This window comes from Antechinus flavipes, chromosome 2 (genome assembly GCF_016432865.1).
Source record: "Antechinus flavipes isolate AdamAnt ecotype Samford, QLD, Australia chromosome 2, AdamAnt_v2, whole genome shotgun sequence".
Taxonomy (NCBI): Eukaryota; Metazoa; Chordata; class Mammalia; order Dasyuromorphia; family Dasyuridae; genus Antechinus; species Antechinus flavipes.
The window spans coordinates 421,332,961-421,354,801 of NC_067399.1; the positions used below are offsets into that span (position 1 = coordinate 421,332,961).

The 21,841-nt window shown below is 37.7% G+C and overlaps 1 protein-coding gene across 3 annotated transcripts in view; it reads right to left on the reverse strand.

Annotated features, from left to right (window-relative positions):
- SLIT3 (slit guidance ligand 3) overlaps nucleotides 1–21,841 on the reverse strand; it is a 778,163-nt gene that overhangs the window by 176,953 nt on the left and 579,369 nt on the right. For all 3 annotated transcript variants that reach the window (XM_051978878.1, XM_051978877.1, XM_051978879.1), the window contains exon 7: nucleotides 5,221–5,292. In XM_051978878.1, coding sequence (XP_051834838.1) covers nucleotides 5,221–5,292 — 72 coding nt within the window. The remainder of the gene's footprint in view (nucleotides 1–5,220; nucleotides 5,293–21,841) is intronic.

The window sequence follows — 21,841 nt, forward strand, 5'->3', positions numbered from 1 at the left end:
TGCTGGGTTAGGACTTCCATTCTTCTCTCACTTTTATCTTTTAAAGCATCTGAATTTGGGACAGATTTCCTGGCATTCTTGGGATCACAACACAACTTTCTCCTTGCAGAACTGGACAGTATAAGGCAAGAAAGGGGGCAAAAAGAAATATTCTCTTTTTAAAGTATCCCTTCTCCATCCTTGCATTTTTAAAAGGTACAATCCAAATGAGATTTTACAGAGGTTTTAGTTAATTCAACTACTACATATTCTCATTCATATTCATTCATTTTCTTTCTCTCTCTCTCTCTCTCTCTCTCTCTCTCTCTCTCTCTCTCTCTCTCTCTCTCTCTCTCTCTCCTCAAGTTCAAAAGCATTGGAGTTTTGCCTTTACTTCTTGGCTGAAAACTTCTGTACAATCTAGAACCTATAAGTTTTCTTAATCACCCAGCTAATTACTGGGACTTGGGATCATTCTGCTTTCTCTGTAGGATGATAGGTGGGAGTGGGGTAGGGATAGAATGCCGATCTTCTCTGTGTGGGAGAAAGCGAAAAGGGTGATATATGTCAGGCTTAAAGCAAGACCACATTTAGCCAAGTGACTTATATCAGCACTAATTGGAGGCAAAGCACAAGGCATCTGTGGAAGTTTCTAAAATTTTCACCACAGGGCCTTTCTTTCACTGGAGTGAGAAGGAACTGAGAAGAAATCTCAGATTTCTAACGGGTCATTCCAAATGTCTCTGGGTCACTAAAAGCAGCATTCTAATGGTGGCAGGTGAGTTTCATTCATGTCAGCTAATCAAAAGCACAGGCTCTCGATCCAAGTTTCCAATGTCTAACCCTGGAAATGTTAATCAATTAAAGGTATCTCAAGACTTTTAATTAACCCACGAGCCAAGCCTGTTAAGCAAAGCTAAAGCTGCTGCCTGAAGGACTCCAGACAACCCTGTCTGAAACAGGGCGGGCTCAAGGGCTCTCCAACATACTTCACTGACATCAAGTTCAACAATATTGCTTAAGTGCAGTCAACTTCCACTAATGTGCCAGCAGAGACATACGTGCGCGCTGTAACGATGTATACACACAGAGCCCTTGTCACTTTCAATCCTAGAGAGAAGCCTCTCAATTCAAAGCTCACAGCTCCTGCAGGGACCACCTAGCCCCTCCCCCTCAGGGGCACATTTTTTATTCTACTGCTGCAGACCGGGCTGGGAAGACAGTTCTGGGACCACAACTCTGTCTGCGGGTTTTGGAGCCGGCTCTCAATGCCTGTGGTCCTTCATTCTGCTACAGTAACATACTTAGAATAATATATCATGTGCATTGTAATTATCTGTGTATATTTTATTCCTCCTTCTGCCTTATAAATTCCATGAGGGTGAGAACAGTTTCTTATCTTTGTATCTTCCCCCACCCAGCACCAAGTAAAGTGCTCTGAATTTAATAAATGCTTGTTATATTTTGTTTGAGAGCTCATTGTGTGAAGGAAAAGGATGGCTTTAATGATATATTCAGGTCCCTCTCACAAATCTATTTATCCAGTCCCAGTCTTTCTTCTGACCTTAGTCTTACCATCACCAACACCTAAAAGGCATTTTAAGCTGGACATCCCAGAAAAATCTCAAATTCATCATGTCCAAAACAAAGTTCATCTTTCCTCTCAAACTCACTCCTTTACTGATTTCTCTATTTTGGTCAGGGGCACTACCATCCTCCCAGTCTCCTAGGATCACACCCTAGTTATCATCCTCCTATCTCTCTCAAATTGTCCCGATTCACCCTTGAGAGTAAGGACTGTTTGTTTTTTTGGCTTTGTGTCCTTTGTGCCTAAAAATAGTGTCTGACATAGAGCAGAAGCTTAACAAATGCTTGTTAAAATGAGATAATACATGGCCGGCACATAGTAGGCACTTATCAATGCTTTCCCCTTTCTTTTCCCTCTCCTTTCTCCTTAATTGATTGATTGATTCTAAAATCACTATTCTTGATGGGATTGAGGAAAGAATGAGATGCCTTTCCTTAATTGAAAACCTTCACGTCAATATGAAATGAGGGGCATTCCTTTACCCCTTCACTTCCTATAGGGATTCTAGTTAGAAAAGCTATTTGAACAAGTTCAAATTTTTTTAGCTCAAAGACTATTGAGAATTGCTTTACTATCAACTAGCCTTTAAGCTACAGAGGATGGTCTCCTGGAACCATCAGCAATGATGGAAAACAAATAGAGTGAAATTTCACTCAAAAATAAGGCATCAGGAACAATGAGAAAGTACTGGGCAGGTTTCAGACCATTTCAGGGACTGAGACATTCCTTAGTGCTTGGGGTGCCCAAAGTCCTTTCCCCATCACAGTTCCTTTTGGATTTGTAAAGGATTCATCTCCTACAGCCATCACTTGTGATGGAGGGGCTGTAGGAGACTCACATTTAAAAAAATGAACACTGTCCATATAAGCATAAATAAAGCCATTTGAACAACAACAAAAAATGGAGAGGGGGGAATCGGTGCAGGCTAATTCTTGTCAGTTCTAATCAAAGGTAAGAGATCAATGCAATAACAAAAGAAGGTTTAACCAGATTCTTACTGAGCTGATTAATTTAGAGAATGGGGGTGGGGGAAGTGTGGAAGAGTTCTACAACTGTATTCATCCTTCTCCCTCCTCCCCCATCCTTTCCCTAGAAGAGACCTGTCCCACTGGGCATTTTCTTTTAATTGTTACATATTTATCACCACCAGTCTGTCCCTATGGGCCTTCTCCACATACCCTTTTTAAAGGCTTGCAAAGCCCTTTCTACTTTTTAAAAAATTTAATCCCCCCCCCCTTTTAAAACAAAAAACGATTGTCACTTTCCAATGAAGTGGAGACCTGTTTTGTAACAAATAATGCAGGCACACAAATCAAATCAACATAGTGGCCATATCTGAAAAAGTATGACTCATTCCATATCATCAAACGGTACCATCTTTATACTTTTAAAAGGAATCCTGAGAGAGGCCTCCACAAAATGACATTAAGAGCCAGCAATAAAGTTTCTGGCTAAAGAACTGGGGTGGTGGGTAGGGTTTATTTCTTCCTCTATGAACTTTACCTGTCAGAACTAATGGGGGAGTTTAGTTGACTGATTATTCCAAGCTGCCCTGAATGATCTAGTTTGGAGGTTGCAATAGGAAGCATCAGAAAAAAAAAATTCGTTTTAATATTAAAGTTAAATGATCATGAAACATGACCCTGGATATTGCCAGAAATGTTTCTAATAATCCTGAATTAAGGTTGAATATGTGTATGTATGTGTGGAATTATTTTGATGGCTTTAAATAATTTATGTGAAAAGTAATGAAAGGGGTGACGATAAGGGTAAATGGACTGGCTCCCAAGGATCTGGCAATGAGGAAAGAGTCAGACAGAAAAGAGCTGGGTCTTCTATTCACTGGCTCTGTTTATTGGATATGTGCTATGCTTTTGATAGTCCTTCTGCTACTGATGAAACAGATGGATGGTAAAAAGAAGTAAACCATTTTCACTGAGCCCCAGCCTCCTCTTCTCACATGGCTCTCTTCGTTGTTGTTTTTCTTTATTTATACACTGCATGGTAGAGGTGGCTGACTGGTGCATATTGCTGCATGACCATTAGCTGACTGCCACGGTGCACTCAATATTGATGAAACTACCTTTAGAGAACATAAGGTGAATGAATACAAATGCCAATTTATAAAGGTACCTTTTAGCCACAGACTCGAAATTAAATTTCCAGCAAATCCTTTTAGAGAGGGGTCAGTGTTCATTTTCTATAAAATGTGGTTCTCTGAATTCAATATAAAAGCTTCCCTTTATAAATCCCATTTATGACTTCCTTCCCTTCTCCTCCTCACCCCCCTCCTTCTATCCCATCCCTTCCCCCCTTAATTACAGAGAGAGGAGGGGGGGGAATTAGTCAGTGCATGCCTCCAGGGAGCGATATACAAAGCCATCTCTGAAATTAAACTAAAGAAAAAATGGCCACAGACAGGCAGCTTGAGGAATGGGTGAGATTGATTGATTGATCTGAAATCACCAGAGTAGTATTCTGGAATATCAGGAGAAATGACAGCAGCCACAAACACAAAGGTCTCCTCAAAACAATGTACCAAACAACTCCTGGCTGCTCCCCCCCCTCCCCAAGAAAACAGCCCTGGCTTCTATTAATGCTACTCCTTAAAGGACAACAAAGGAGAGGAAGTATAAATCACTGATTATCAGCCCACAGGAATCAGCCTGCCAATTTCTGCAGGTGAGAGTCATTTTTCTTCTATTCAATTCACTTGTCTGGGGAGATACACACTCCATCCCACAGCAGCTCACTGCTTCCTTCTCCAAGACACAGACTGCCTTCTTCATTCACTATTTTTAGGATTTGCTTTAGCCCCTGGAGTCATCCCAATGAGCTTCTCTTTAGACCTTCATCTCTTGCATCCTCCACACATTTAAAGGAGGAAGGAAAAGAGTATACACTGAGAAATTTATGTTTTATTTTGCCAATTACATTGTTACATGAGTGGCTATGGGAAGAGTTTGGGAAGCTAATCTGGGAACTGAGCCAATCTTTAAAATCAGTGATTTACAGAACGGAATCTCATCTGCTGCTCTTCTTAGGAGGCAGGGGGATGGATGACATGGCTTCATTGAGGTCCCCGGGAATTCTCAAATCTCTATGCACCCATATTCACCTTAGCTCAGGTTAATTCACTCAACAAATATTAAGTGCTTACTGTATGTCAGGGATACAAAGACAGGAATGAAACCATTTCTGTCCTCAATGGGCTTACATTCTGCTTTAATCAAGAATCTGGTTTCTTTGTGCTTTTGCTCAGATTTCTGGGTAAAAGATTCAATGTTTTACTGTATTTTGGCCTTATGTGCATTTAGCTAAAGCCTGTTGCCACATAGCTCAATTCTATTCACCACCAACATCCCAGAGAAGTTCTATTTCTGCAAACCAGTATGGTCAATCTTTTAAAAGAGTCTTAAAAACCAAATGTATTGGGGGAAATCCCCTATTTCATTGAGAGGTTCATTGCTTTCATATTTGACACAGACTTATGCCCTGAAGGCAAAATCTGGGTCTATTCAAAGAGTTTAAAGAATGAACAATAATAACAATAAAATTGTCCAGTGGTACCCTCAGGATGGGAGTGGCATGCAAAGGATATAAAGGGATGGGATAAACAGGGGTTGGGGAATAAGCAGGAACTAAATACTCACAGGGTACGGATCTTTGGCATATGGTTGAAGCTGGTGACCGGGATGCGGCTGATGTTGTTGTTGTTGAGGGTACTGTGGAGAAAGTAGAGGAAGAAAAAATATCATTAGGTGATCAATGGATCTGTGTTGGCAGGCAGAGGCTGTTTACATGAGTCAACGTCTGGACAGGGGAAGTTTGCAAGAGTACCCATAAATCAGCAGCCTGTGATTATAAATAGGGGTTTGGGGATTCACATTTAATGGAGAGACTCAAAACAGCACCTTTTGTTGACAGCCGAACTCGAAATAGTCTATCTCTAACACTGGCCAGTCCCATATGGGTTGCTGCTCAACAACCAAAAATGCAGAGGTATACACATCAGATCCTTCCCTTCCCCAGATTTCCTCTCAGCATCTTTGAATTCCATCTGAATGCTAGAGCACTCTTGGTCTCTTTCTCTCTAATTGTGTAATATCATTAATTGAACTCAAATGCCAACCTCTTCCATGCAGACTTCCCTGATCCTGCTGGTCATTTCTCCTAGGACCGCAAGGAATACAAGATAATCCAGAGATTATAAAACAAGAGCAAACTTTTAAAAAACTTAAAGATTGGATTTTTCTGTCTTGCCCAGGCTGAATATGCTATATCTGCTTACAGGTCCTACCCCACTGCTGATCTTTACAGATCTGATCTGACTGATTTTATCTTCTTTAGGCAGGCTGATGGCTCCCTGCTCTCATGGGAGTACTCAGCCTTAATCCACCTCAGTAGCAGCAATCACAGGTGTTTGCCACCACACTTATATTATAATCTATAATAATGTTATTTTTAAACTATGCTATAGAAATGAGTGTGCAGCTACTATGGAAGTAGTAAGGGGTTAAGTTACAATCCTACATAATGTTATAGGATGAATATACTAGAGATAATAGGATTATAAATTTAGTTGGAAAGGACCTTAGAGGCCAATGAGTCCATTTTTTTCACTATATAGATTAGGGAATTGATACTGAAGAAAGTTAGATGACTTAGTCACATAGGTTAACAGGTATCTGAGGCAGAATTGGAACTCCGGTTAGCTCAGTGGAGAAATATCCATTTTTATAAATCTTGGGTCTTGATGCATGAATCTCTTATGACAAACCCTCAGTTTCTAGCAGGTGAACTGGTAATTCCCACTCCCACTTCCTAAAAGGGGAGATCCCAGCCAGTTTTCTCTGAGGCAAGGCAGCTGATTAATATTTTCTTCTATAAACAAACTGGCTGTGAGTTGTCTAGGGCAGGCTGCCCTCATTTGTATTGTTCCTAATTACATCGATGACTCCTTGGCAGATTAGAAGCTGTAAAGTTCATCAAACATTCCACGGGAAATGGAAATTAATAAAAGAGACAAAAACAAAAAAGCCCTTTGAGGGGCAGGGTCAAGTGAGGGAGAATTGAGTTGTTTGGATATGGGAATGAGGAATCCATTTCTGCCCTACTCATCCATGGAGATGACAGCTCTTAAACTAATAAGTACCACTTCCTGCCCACTCCATCCCTCCCCCCCCTCCCAGTCCCATGTTTTTTTTTTTTAAGCTGTAAGATGTGGAGGGTTTTGAAAAATAAGAATGTGAATGTAGCTTTTGGACAGAATTTCCTATTAATTTCTTCTCAGCAGTTTTATTTATCTTGTGATCTTGGGGCAAGTGACAGCTTTTGAATATCAGTTTCCTAAACAGTAAAACAAACAAAAAAAAAAAAAGGCGGGGGCAGGGGTAGAGTTGGACTGGAAGATCTCTAAGATCTACCTTCCAACTTTAAAATTTTGTCATTCTATATTGTCCTTTATTAGTCCAGAGTTTACTAGGGACATCATTATCCTTTTCTACCCTGCCCCTTTCTACATTGGCATCTCTCTGACTGACCTCCCTCCTTTTTTCTAGTGATATGAAAGCGTTCTCTTCCTGAAAGTTTCCTTTCAGCAAAGGAAGGCTACTTTAGCCTTCTGCCTTAGAGTACTTGTTTTCTGATTCACCAGGCATATAACAAAGTCCATCATTCATACCTCTAGTTCCAGGGCTAACTATAACTACTGGCTTGAATTTGCTGGAGTCACTAGCTGAACCATGATTGAAACCTTTGAGGTAGAGTGCTTAGAGCATCCCTTTTCCTTAATGTTCAGACCTAAGGATAGTTTTGCTCAAGGACTAAAGGGACAGGGAAATGCTGGGAGATATGGTTTGAATGCCAGAAGACTGTCAAATTGCCTAGAATTCTACATTTGGAGGCTATCTATCCCTACTCAGATTGTTCTTTCCCCATGCCACTGAAATATAATCAGAGGCATTTCTGCAAATAACCTGTTCTATAATCTTCCACTAAGTTTAGGTCCCCTTTCCATGTTCATTCCAAAATAGTTTTCCAAACAAAATACTTTCTTGTTATTGCTGGATCCCTACCACCTGAGCCATCCTCAGACAGGAATCTGGTTAGCTATAAAGAATGAGAGAAGTGACAATTTTCTGTCACACACCTAGTCTCATGAATTGGTAGTTCCTGTATATATTGGGACAATCAGGAGAGCAAGACTGAAAAGTAACCCTAAAGCAGAACGTTAAGAACAAGGATCTTGTGTTAACTCCTAACTTGTCTTTTCAATTCTTCATCTGATTCACACACCTATCTTACTTCACTCATTCTTGTCACTTCTCAAGTCTTTTCAACAAATGGTTTATAAACACTGAGCCACAAAGCCAGAGTCTAATTTTGTAACCCCAGTATAGGGAAATTGATTGAAGGAGTTCCCTAATTTCACAGATTCTATAAACTTAGTTAAGGAAATTCCTAAATTCTGTGATTTTGAGGTCCCCAATCATTTTGCTCCTATAACCCCATCTCTTCCCACCATGGATAAAATGCACTCCTTCTCTATCTCAGTTTCAGAATCTTTCTCTTCCTTTAAGACACAGTTCAGGCACTATTTTCTACAATAAGTCCTTCCTGATCCCTATCTCCAGCTCCCATAAATACTAGGTCCTTTCTTTCCAAACTACCTTGTGTTTAATGACTTTGTTTTGGGTGCTCCAAAAGTCTTAGTGCTATTTTAAGTTTTAATAACTCCAGAAATATAAATGCTTTATAAAACAAACTTTATAAAACAAATAACTTGAGAGTATAATTATCTCAATTTCTTTTATGTGTAATTTTGTCAGTTAAAATTTTAATTTAAACTTTAACAGTATAGACCATCCTGTAATTATGCATTGTGTGTGTGATCGTTTCTAGATGACACTTTCTCAAACCAGTGGATTGGTAAAGGAGGTCTCTTGGCTTGCCTACCTCATTTACCTGATCTATCTTCTATTAGACTTTTCCCTGTGTGGTCACATCAAAACTATCATGTATGCATCAAAACCTTGTACTTATTGCAATCCCTTTGGTCACTAAGCAAGCAGTAGCTGATGAAATTTTTTTCAAAGTTTGAAAATCAACATCAATCTGTTAAAATTTAAAATAAATAATTTTAAAAAAGTTATATTTTCTAAATTTATAACATTTACATCTTTTTAAAACTTTTAAAAATAATATTTTATTTCTCTGCCCCAAATATATGTAAAGACATTTTTTAACATCCATTTTAAACAAGATTTTGAGTTCCAGTTTTTTTCTCCCTCTCTCCCCTTTTCTTTTTCTAAAATGGTAAGCAATTTAGTATAAGTTATATAGATAGTATTTATATTTCTTAAATTACTAAAACTTAAAACTGAACTAAGACTTTTAGGACACTACACACACACACACACACACACACACACACACACACATACTTAATTTATTCATTTTACGTTTGTATTATGTTTGTACTTGTCTCTCCCATTACAGTGTAATGATTATTTTATTCCTCTCCACTGTCATCCAGTATAGTTGTACCTGATACACAGCAGATACTTAATACATGCTTCTCTATTGACTGATTGATATGAATCCTGGCTTTGCCACACAGTACTTTCGTCTGCCTGGAAAGGTTGCTAAATCTCTTTGGGCTTCAGTTTCTTCATCTATAAAATTAAGAAGTTGGACTAGACTTCTAATATCCTTTCCAGCTCCAAATGCTATTGCCTTCCCCATCAATTTGGGAATTTCCCAAAGACAGATAACCATGTTTTTTATTTTCCTTTTTTTTTTTTTTTTTTTTTTTTAGTATAGAGCCCTTACAAAGTACATCCACACTCAATGACACTGGTAGTATCTCACACAGTGCCTTGACTAATAAATGTTTGCTGTGCTGAACCAAATTGACTGACTGCCAGATGCTCACTAGAATAGCTTCTTTACCTCATAAATGCAAAGACTTACAGTCCCTTTAAATAATAGAGACCTTCTCCTCCCACCCCCACCCCTCTCATCTCTAGTCTTCCCTCTTTACATTTGTAGTGACAGCATTTACCAAACAACCCAGGGAAATCTCCAGCAAATGGCTAGGTCCTAATTTGGCTGCATGTATGGTACAATTAAGTGCTGGGCTTCAACTGTAACTATAGCAGACAGCAACACTGCACAGATGACTTATTAATGTATTATTATACTGATATTTAAATGTGAGCTATAATGAGAGCTATAAAGCATTTACGATAATAGCAATTATTCCAGAACCAAAATGGCTAAACATTGTATTCAGACTTTGATGATTTGGCACCTGGGTCTCTCAACTCTCAACTCTGAACTCAGAACCAACAATATTTTTTTGTGGGGGTTTATGGGGTGGGGCCACAGTTAACCTCTCAAGTGCTGATCCCTCTAGCAGCTTGCTTTTTATTTACTATGCTACCATGAAAACATTCTTATTTGGAATTCCCATATCTTGGAGATTATATCATTTAGAGAGTGGTTGAAAGGATTGGGATGTTTAGTGGGAGGAAGAAAATATTAGGGGTGAGAGGCTAAATGTGCATGATAGCTATCTTCAATTATTTGAGTGGTTATCAAAAAAGAGGGATTTGACTGGGTATGCTTGGTCCCTACAGCGCATAAGAAATAAATGGAAGGGGCAAAAAAGATAGATCTAGGTTTGATGCAGACCTAGAATTTCATTGATATGAGAGCAATTCTCATAAAGAAATCCCCTTCATTAATGTAGATACAGTCTAATGAGTTGCTTAAGGAATTGAGAAGTTGAGTGACTTGCCGTTGGTCACAAAACTATCATGAGGTAAGATCTGAATTCAAGTCTTCTCTCTCACTCACTCACACTCTCTCTCTGTGTCTGTCTGTCTCTGTCTCTCTGTCTCTGTCTCTGTCTCTGTCTCTGTCTCTCTCTCTCTCTCTCTCTCTTTCTCTCTCTCTCTCTCTCTCTGTCTCTCTCTCTATCTCTGGATATTCAAACAGAAGTTTCAAAGTAGTTTACATCTATCAAGGCTGCTCTTGAATATATTGTGCTTGATAACTGTCCATTCAGCAAAAGCTTCTTTACAATGAGAATGACCTGAAAGTGGATTGGGGCAACTAGATGGTGACATAGTGCACAGAGTTTTGGATCTGGGGTCAAGAAGACTTATCTTCCTAAATTCAAAGATGGCTTCTGAGCTGTGCTAACTGGGTGATCCTGGGCAAGTCACTTAACCTCTCCTGTTTTATTTTCTTCCTCTGTAAAAATGAGCTGGAGAAGGAAATAGCAAACTATGCCAGTTTCTTTGCAAGAAAACCCCAAATGGGCTCGTGGAGACTTGGACTTGACTGAAACAACTGAATAATAACAAAAGTGGACAATCTTGGGGGGGGGAGGGATGTTGTTGACGGGTTTTTTGTTTCCATATGTTGTATTTAGGTATATTAACAGCCCTTTAGAAAATGCTGAAATCTCTTCCTCATCTTGGTTTCTGTGATTTTATCAATAGAGGACATATCATATCTCCTATTACTCTTACTGGTCCCTAAGGAAAGCCCCTTCCCGTCTAACCCAGATGAGTTATAACTTTCACACCACTTGATGCTCACAATTGGAAAGATTAAGGGGGAATGGCTCTATGTGCCTGTTTTTAGATTTTCTGCAGAAATTGCTGGTAAATGTTTAACAACTGGCTCTTGGGGTTGGATGGGTGGGGGAGATCTGTGGCATATTTTAAAGTGTAATCTGCATAGTTAACATGTTCTCCATTACTTTCTTAAGTTTAGATGATCAACAAAATAATAAATCGAGCTCTTATTTGTAGTAATTTCTGAGGTATAAATTTAACAATCAGCTCTCCTGGAAAGATAGGTATGGGATACTTATGAAGGGCTTCTGATGCTAGAAGGAAAAATTTAAATTTCTTTCCAGAGAGAATGATAAACTAGTGAAGATTCTGAGCAGAGGAATATCATGGTTAGACCTGTTTTTAAAGATTATTTTGGCAGAAGCTATAACATTGGTAATATCTTTATAGCTGTATTATATATCTGAGTCTCAATTTCCTCATCTGTAACATGCAAATAATATTTTGATGACCTATTTTATAAGATTATTTTGAGGAAGATTTTGTCAAACAAAGCATTGTGGAATCACGAATTGTTATTATTAATCATGGCTGTTATAAGGATTTATTGACATTCTGGCTGTAGTATTTATTATTTTGTATAATTATTAGCATTGATATGTTTTGTTTTTATATTATATCTGCCTCTGAATATATCCCTCTTTTACCAAGGAAGTCATTTCATATGACAGAGACTAAAAAAAAGAGGATAAAAATAACAATAATTAACAATGATAATAATAATGTCTGACATTTGTATAGCGCTTTAAGGTTTCAAAGTTGTTTACATTTGTTATCTCATTTGATCTTCACAATAATCTGGTAGGTGCAATTATTATCCCCATTTGATTGTTAGGAAAAATGAGACTAAGACAACTTGAGTGTCTAAACTAGTAAGTATCTGAGATAAGATTTGAATTTGCAGTTCCTGAACTCCAAAGCCAGCTTCTCACTGGACTACTCCAGAAATTCTTTCAGATAATACATGTAATATTCCACCCCAACAGTCCTTCATCTCTTAAACTAAATATGCATTTTCTCAACTCTTCCTCAAGATTGGTCATAATCTTGGTGTTTGCTTTTTGTTCCACTACTCTAAAAAGTATCCCAAAGCTATGAAAGAGTTAACACTTCTCCCTAGCACACAATTAACTAAAGGAGTGACTTGGGGCACTAGAAAATATTTGACTCATTAACAGTAATTGAGAACAATCAAAGATACTAAAGCAGAGAGGGAAAATTATTGGCCTGGTAATCACGACTCATTGGTTATAGTCTCAGTTTTTCCATTAATTAATATTGTGATTTGAGACATTTTACTTCAGTTCATCAGTTCAATTAAACAAGCATTAAACACCTACTGTGTGCTGAGAACTATGCTAATCAATGAAGAGACAGTTAATTTTCTTATTGCCTGCCCATTAGTCAAGGACAAATTAACTAGATGTTCTCTCTAGCTCTAAAATTCTCTAATTTCTTAATATATATGTATATACACATACATATATATTATATTTGTTATTGTTGAGTTGTTTCAATCACATCCAATTCTTCACGATCCCATTTGGAATTTTCTTGGCAAAGATACTGAAGGGGATTGCCATTTCTTTCTCCAGCTCATTTTGTAGATGAGGAAACTGAGATAAACAGGGATAAGAGACTTGGCAAAAGTCACATAGCTAGGAAGTGTCTGAAGCCATGTTTGAATTCAAGAAGATGAGTCTTCCTAACTTCAGAACTCATGCTTTAACTACTGCCCCACCTACCTGTCCTGTATGTATATATGTAAATAAATATGTATGAAGTTCCGCTCTTCTTTTGAAAATCTTAGCACAAATATCAGCTCAGAATCAAAGGAGCAGGGATGATTGTCCCCACTTCACAGAAGAAGCTACAGAATTCCAGAGAGATTAAGTAACTTTCCTAAGAATATACAACAAAACAAGTTATAGTGACAGGCACAAGATGCAAAGTTGACAAGTCTAAAGACTGTCTCCAGAGCACTACTTTGCAAGCCTGCCTATAAGCCGTGATTCATGACAGGCTAAGCCTATTGTTACATTCTAAGAAAACCTTGATTTTGATTTAAAATTAATTTTCTCCCTCTCCCTCTCCTTACTTTTTCATTTTCTTCCACCCCATTTTTTGTCTTCCTCTATCCTCTCTGTTCTTTTCTATCTTCCTCCCCCTTTCTTACTTTCTTTTCCTTCTCTTTCCCCTCCATTCTTTTCCTTCTTCCTCCTCTCTTTTCTCTCTTTCCCTCTCCTTTTTTGGCATCTCCTTATTCCCATTTCTCTTTCTTTGGACTTACTCAGTAGCTTTTTTATCTGAAATGGAAAAAAAAAGAAATCTGCCTATTTTAATTGCTAGTAATGGAGATATGACCATGGACCAGCTACAAGGAGCTCTAGTAAATACAGAGAGGGCTTTACCTGCCAGGTAAGGTGAGCACATGGGTCCATTATCGAGGTTGGGAGGGGAATGAGCCTGGGATCCAAATAGTCTACCATCTCTGTCTGCCTACTCTCCCTTTCCTAGAAACTGACTGAGCTGAATATATATCATATGGAACACTTGGTGTTTTTGGCTACTGGTAGAAGCCTTGAGGAGGAGACTTGGACCCTGCAAATAACAAGCCTCTGGCTCTCTCAGGATGTGAATGGCAGCCACACTTCCAGAGTCCCGACTTTCCTCCTTCCCCCATCTCAGCTTCTGAGATACTTCTTGCTGAATGCCAGGAGCTCATTTGCCTAGTTCTGTAGCTGCTCCCTGATCTTGCTCAGGATAGACATCTTTGATCTGGAGGATCTGGGCCTGGCTGGAGCAGCCTTGGCGCTGGCAGCCTTAACAAGGCTGACATTTCCCTCTGTCTCCTCTGATTAGGACACCGCTTTATCATTGTGTGCTTTCCTGGCTCTGGGTGTAATCTGTGTGTTGTGTGTCCATAACACCATGTAATTGGCTCTAATGCAACAATATTATCTATGTGCATGCAACGGATAATTGCAAAACTGGGCATCTGTAGCTGATGCCTGCCTGCCATTCTTCTGGGCTGCTCCCAGTTCAGCTGGGAATCAAGGGCCTTTCACAGACTCCTTAGGTTGGATGGGTCCCCTTGAAGGTTAGCCTATTTGTTACTGTGTGTAGAGGAAAAATGCCTTCTGTCAAAACTCGAACAGTCAGGGTCTCTTCTACACTCAAAATCTCAGGCAGCTCTCAGAACCCAAGGCAGCCAGTTTGTTTCCTTTGCCTATATGTATAGCCTGGAGATACGTTATTCTGCATACTATTGGAAAAAATTACTATATTCTGTCAATTAGTGGCCCTTCCTTTAAGTATATTAGCAAAAAACTTTAAACTAGACCAGTTTCAATTCTGAGGAGTGTACATGCTTCAGACAAGTGAGGTTACATCAACATTTAACACCTACTATGTACAAGGTGATATATTTGATGCTTTAGGAGTTTTTTGTTTTGTTTTTAGTTTTTGGAATAAGGCATTAGGAGTTCAGAAGAACAATGTGGTAAGGAGGGGAGAAGGAAGGAAAATTAGCTGTACCCTTTCTTCTTCCTTGGATTGATTGGCTCATCCCTGAACTATAGTAATAAAACCAGGGAAGCTTAATGCCTGAAATAAGGGAGATCTATTAGCTGTACTAATCCCTCTTGCCAAAATGCAAAGTTTAAAATAGACAGGGGAGGACAAAATACCAGGTTTCAATTAGAAGATGATGTTGTGTGAAAGGGCACTAGACTTAGGAGCTAGGAAGGCCTTGGGTTTGAAAAGATTCATAGACACTTATTAGCTGTGTAACAATTGGTAAGTCCCAACCTCTCTGAACCTCATTTTCTAACACGAGGGGATTTTAAACTTGACCTCAAATGTCCCTTCCAGGTCTAAATTTAAAATGCTATGAATACCAAGGTCCATTGGAACAGCAGGGTACAAAGACCCAAAGAAGACTGCTGACAAAATTGAGTAACACTTCTGGCTCTAGAATTTGGATAATGTACGGTTGTCTGTCTTCTCAGAATGCTAAAACTTCTGATTTGGAAAATGATCATAAAAAAGATTGCTGTCTTCTTAACCCAAGGTAAAGGTGACTTCTGTAGACTTCATTTGTGGACAGAAGTAACTTTTTTGGGTATATTCTCTTCCCTATTTCACAGATAGGATTCTCACAATTCATAATCTCTCTTAACTCCAATTCAGTTTTTCAGTGGCGATGTGATTTTCCCATAATCCATAACTATGTCACATATGGTGAAAAACACCAACTCAATAAACTCAAATAGCTAAAATCTATTATATAATATATAAATAGAAAACCTTCTGTTTGGCCTTTGAAGCCCTTTCCCAACTAACCTTTTTAACTTCTTTTTTTATATTTATTTTTCTCCAGTGCTATATTCCTTACACACAACATTTCATTTCAAGTTTTCATACCTTTCCAATGACTGTTTTTTCCTTCCTCATCCCCACTTCTGGATTTCCCTGGCTCTTGAGAAGCATGGGTCTTTCTTTATGTCTCTAGCACTTAGTACAGTGACAAATAATAGGTACTTAATAAATGCTGATGAACTTTTCTTTCTGGTTTCTGTTTTTTGTTCCCCCTTTTCCAATTTTTTAATCTGAGATTTTGTTGTTGTTCAGTTATTTTAGTTATGCCCAAGTCCTTGAGTGATTTGCCATTTCCTTTTCAAGTTCATTTAACAGATGAGGAAACTGAGGCAAATAGGGTAAAGGGTCTTGTTCAGAGTCACACAGCTACTAAGTATCTGAGGCCAGATTGGAATTCAGGAAGTCACACACACATGTGCGTATATTTATACATATATACCTTTATATATAGGCATATATTAAATATGTATAAATGTGTATTGTGTGTGTATATATATATGTGTTATATATATAAAATATGCAACACATGCTATAAAAATTGTCATTGTATTGTTTATCCTTTGTGCTTGAAGAAGAACATGACATCAAGGAAGTGATTAGCAATAGAAAGATATAAATTTAAAGATTTTCATTTCAGAGAAAATGTTCCTATTATTCCATTGCTGAGATTATTCCTGTTTATGTATAACATAGTCTGAGAAGAAGGACAATATGAGTTCTGTTGCATGTGTGTTTATGCATTATGTATGCAGTAATATTATACATGTGATACATAAATATTATATATATATATATACATACTTTATATTGTTTGTGTATTAAGGACTTTATAATTCTTATTTCATTTGATTTTTACAATAACCATAGGAGATAGGTGCTATTATTATCCCCATTTTATAGATGAGAAAACTGAGATAGACAAAAGTTAAGTGATTTACTCAGGATCATACAACTAGTAAATATCTTAGTCTGATTTTGAACTCCAATCTTCCTGAGCCTAGATCCAGCTCATTCTATCCCCAGCACCATTCACATGCTGTCTTCTTCTTTAAAATATGTGTTCCTTGAGGACAGGACCATTTACATCTTTCCTTGTACACCCAGCCCTTAGCACTTTGCCCAGTGCACAGTAAGGGCAGAGCGAATGCTTGTGAAGCCTTTTCCCTATCCTCTCTTGTGAGTTATTTAGCAGACATCACAACAAAAGCAGCTGATCGCCAGAAGCACGATGAAACAAGGTCTGCGGGCTTCTGACTGTGGGCCATTAGTCCCAGCACTACCATTCTCCCTGCCTAGAAATTGTCTTCATGCTACTGTGCTGAATCAGCTCCATTAGAATGCATATAGAATGTATATTCTTTGCTGAGGCTGCACTATTGATTGCATGCAAGAAGGACCAGCTTGAGTTGAGGAAAGAGGACTGCTACCCTTCCTTTGGGTGCAGGACACTAACCCGATTATTAGATCCTTTCTCCTCACTGCCAGCAACTTGCCTGCTTCTGAATATTCATGATAATCACAAAAACACTTTGCACTGATAATAGCTAGTCCTGCCCCACAAAAATAATAACCTCATATTTGTTTTCTATGTAATAATGTATATGTTCTATCTTCTCTTAGAGAATACAGTAGCCTCCCCCTGGGCAAGGAGATGCCATTTTTATCTTTGTATCCAATGCCTAGTGTATGATTGATACTTAATAAATGCTTGATTGGTTTGTGAGTACTAGGATTTTATCATTTATAAAACATTATGATATACACTATTTCTTTTGATCTTTACAATAATCCAGTGGGGAAAGCAGGGTAGGCATTAGTCTTTCCATTTCACAGATGGGGAGACTGATGTGAGATGCCTACTTCAATCTCATGTAGTCTGTAAGTAGCAGTTTAATTTATAAGCACTTTTTCCTTCTTTGAATTATGTGTGTGTATGTGTGTAAGTATGTAAGTATATGTATATATAAGTACAAATATATAAGTATATGTATATATAATATATATATTATAAGTACACATATAAGTATATGTGTATATATGTATACACATACAAGTACATATATAAGTACACACATAAATATATTTCTATACAAGTACATGTATGTATATATGTGTACATATATGTGTATGTGTGTGTATTATATATATATTTAAAAAGCATATGTGTACATGTAAGTATGTGGGGCAGCTAGATGATATAGTAGACAGAGTGCCAAGCTTGGAGTCAGAAAGTCTCACTTTCCTAAGTTCAAATCTGACCTCAGATTCTTACTACCCATATGACTCTGGGAAAGTGATTTAACCCTGTTTGCTCAGTTTCCTCATCTGTAAAATGAACTTTGCCAAGAAAAATCCAAAAATGGACACAAAGAGTCAGACATACTGAAAAATGAAATTTTTCATTTGTATGTATGTATGTATGTATAATCCATTTATGTATGTTATTACCAACTCCATCCCCAATAGAACATAAGCTCCTTGTAGGCAGGAAGAAGTTTACATTTTATTGTGGTAACTCAGTACCACTTAATAAATAATAATGCTCAATAATGCTTTTTTAAGTTGGATTGAATTAGAACTCACTATTTCCCCCCTGAATTGCTATGCTTTCCATACAATGTCAGTCCATTATCCTATAAAGCACTATATAAATAACATTATTATTATAGTTGTTTATTTCCTCCCTAAGCTGCCAGCAGCCTGCCCTTGTTGGAGACCCTCACAAACTCTAAGAAAGGAAGGGGAAGAACATATCTTTCAAGAAGACCTAATTGGCACGGATACTATTCTAGCGTGAATTCTCTTCTGTTTTTTGAATTCTCTTCTGTTTTTTAGCAGGCAGAAGGTGGATCACACCATTCTTCTGTGAACTGTCTGATCCACTCACCCCACAGTAGGCAATTCCTGTGGGCAAGAGTTATGCTCAGCCCAGCTCAGTGCAGATTCAACAAAACTCACCAGCATCACAACCACTTCCTCTCTACCTACATTATACATAGATGGGAATCATCTCAGCAGGGGACTAACAGGCATACTTTTTCTTAACCAGGCTCCCTGGGTTCTGCCTGTGGTCTGGATGGTCAAAAGCAGTCAGTGGGACTTTCTGAGCTGCAGTGGGAGGATCATGAAGACGCCTCTCATTCAGCCTCTTACTTTAGCCTATATCCTGGGTGCTGCAGTTTACTAAATTCTTTGATCTCTCTAAGGACCATTTAAATTAAAGCTCATAACCACTGTGTGGGCATATAATGAAAGCAACTGATGCTGCACTGATTAATCCATTACTCTCAACTGTTAGAAAACATAATGATCTCACAAGGGGCCTTATTCACTGACGTATAGCAGTCGGGTTCTAATTTGACACCTCAAATTAGCAGCCGAAGCAATAACAGCTGGGGTTTTTGTCTCAATATTTGTACCCAACTCGAAAGTGATTTGGCACTGGGTGAGCGTTATTTTTAAACACAGAGCTCTCACCGCCAAGTAACATTTTAAATGTTCTCCAGGTGTCATGTAAAACCTACAGAAATAAATAAAAACAATCAATTGCTAATTTAGGGCCTTTTTTTTTTAATGACAATGACTTCTTAATAGGAGGTCTTATCTGTGATTAATACATTTTGAAACTAGATTATGATGAATGAAAAGCTGCTTCTATTTAACCAATTGATTGCTTTGTTTAAAAAAAAAAACGTTTTTCTAAAGGAATTTTCAAATGTAAAAAATGAAGACTTAGAGAAAAACAAAATTTTGGATCTTTTCATCTTTTTGTTTCTTTTATTCTCAACATTATATTTATTCATGACTTTTGTTGCCTCCAAAAGGCCAAACTCATTTTCAGAGATCACTGTTATATAATGGACATAGTGCTAGATTTGGGCTAAAGAAGACCTACATTCAAATCCCATTTCAGACACCCACTAGCTTTGTAACCTTGGATAAACTACTTAATTTCCCTGAGTTTCAGTTTCTTCATCATCTATAAAATGGGGAGGAAGTTGGTTTCTAAGGTCCCCTTCAGCTCCAAATGTATGATCCTATCCTCTCATTTATCCAAAGAGGAGGTAGAACCCAATGACAAATTTATAATGGTATTTACTGAACATGCTGCAAGTTAGGGGAATCACTGAGAAACCAATTTCCCCCATTATATTCCTTCACTTATAAAAATAGAAGCTTGAGCATCAATGGGTCTTACTAAAATTGTTACTAAAATTACCAAATTATAACCACTGTGATAAACGGGATTACAAAGGAAGAAAAGTGTCCAGAATGGTGAAGGGATCTAAACTACCTCCAAGAGAATGGGAATGTTTAACCTGGAAAAGAATAGTTTTTAGTGGGGTAGAATGGATGCTATCTTCCTGTATTTGGAAAACTACATATACAAGAGAGATTATGCTTATTTTACTTGACTCCAGAAAGTAAACTACGATCAATAAGTGGAAGATATATAAAAAAAAGTTCTGATGATGAAGAGCTGTTCAAACATTGACTGGAAAACCTCATGAGATCCTCAATGCCAAAGTAGGCAATTGAGGAGATTTATGTTTCAAGATGGAATAGTTTAAGTAGGTGCTGAGGCTCCTGCTAGTCTAAAAGTCTGTGCCATTTAGAACTGCATGTAATCTTATGAGTGATCCAATCCAACTTTATTTTATAAATGAGGGAACTGAGGCACTGGGAAGTTGTATGTCTTTCCTTAAGTCACAGAGGAAGTAAATAGCAGAATTCTTCCTACACGGCATCATGGATAATGCTTTACAAAGGGCAGAGGGCCCATGTGAAGTGTTTAATATGAAAGCATAACCTCGATGGATATTCCTGGACAGCTGAATAGACTGAAAAAGAAATGGAAACTGAGTCACGATAGATTCTATGCACATCCCAAGTAATGGAGAATAGAGGGAGACCACCCAGCACAGCAGAATAAGCCCTGAAGTGTTACTTAGGAGGGAAGGCTCTGCTGACAGAACTAGCTGGAAAAGTTACTTCTCTCTGCACATCACTTTCTTCAATCATAAAAAGAGGGGCTCAACAAGATCCCTTTGCATTCTGAGATTCCATGGTTTTATTTAGAATTGTACCCCTTTAAAATTTCACACTCTGCTAAATGCTTCGGTAGTTTAAGAAATTTAGCAAATGAATGTTTTTTTTTTTTTAAACTAACTTTTAAAAATCCTTAAGAAAAACTTTCCAGGTATAATACAGTAGATAAATCTCTGTAAGAACAGATCTCTCTGCATGCTGGAATTTTCAGGTTCTGTTTAAATGTTTGTATGTAGTGAATATAGTTAAATGCCTTATTTTCTTCTTTCTACTACCTAGCACAATTAAATTATATCTCAGATACCCTCTATTCAGATGGATTATTTTTTAAAGGATTATTTTTAATGACACTTTCAATAGTCATTATTGGGGGTAAGGAATACTTGAGAGGCATACAAATAAATATTAAGTAAAACTCTCTAAAGCAAAGTAATCTCCATGTACTCTGTCTGGTATTCTTATTTTGCATAATATTTCTTTTGATCAAGTTTTTCTCTGGTACCTCACTGTGAAATGGAAATGTTACTAGGGTTTCAAAAGCTGTGTTAACAGAACACAGGTCCTGGTTGGTCCTTGGTCAATCTGGAAAGACTGCAAGTATGGGTCCAGTGAGAGAGTAGATAGATGTCTTATCAGAAGACCAGCTCAACTACCTTTGGAGGTTCATTGTTAAAAGGCTAGCCATTACATAATATTTTATTTCACACGCAGCACTCACAAAGAACAGCCCCTAAAATGCAGAGGGCTCTAGTGAATACCCATGCCGATGAAATCATGGATCTTATAAAATACTGGTCAATAGTAATTATTACTAACAACAACAATAGTAAAAGTGCCATGGTTCACTTATTCACACTTATATTATAAGCTCTTTAAAAAGATAGCACTTAAATTGTAAAATTCCTTAAATTTTTTTTTTATAACCCTGGCCATTTAATAGTTGCTTAGTGTTTGCTAAATGGAATCAAAGCTCTTTATTATTATTATTTTTTTTCTTTGTCTAGTCTTATAATTTCATTGGTAGACTAGAAACTTCTAGACTCAGAGAGTTGGCTATTGCACTGAGAATAAAGACATTCATAGAACATGGTAGTGACCCGCCCTACCAACATTCCAAGCAGACCTATGTTAAAAGGTGAAGTGATTTGCCTATAGTTATGTATCTATTAAGTTTTGTAAATAAGACTGGAATCCA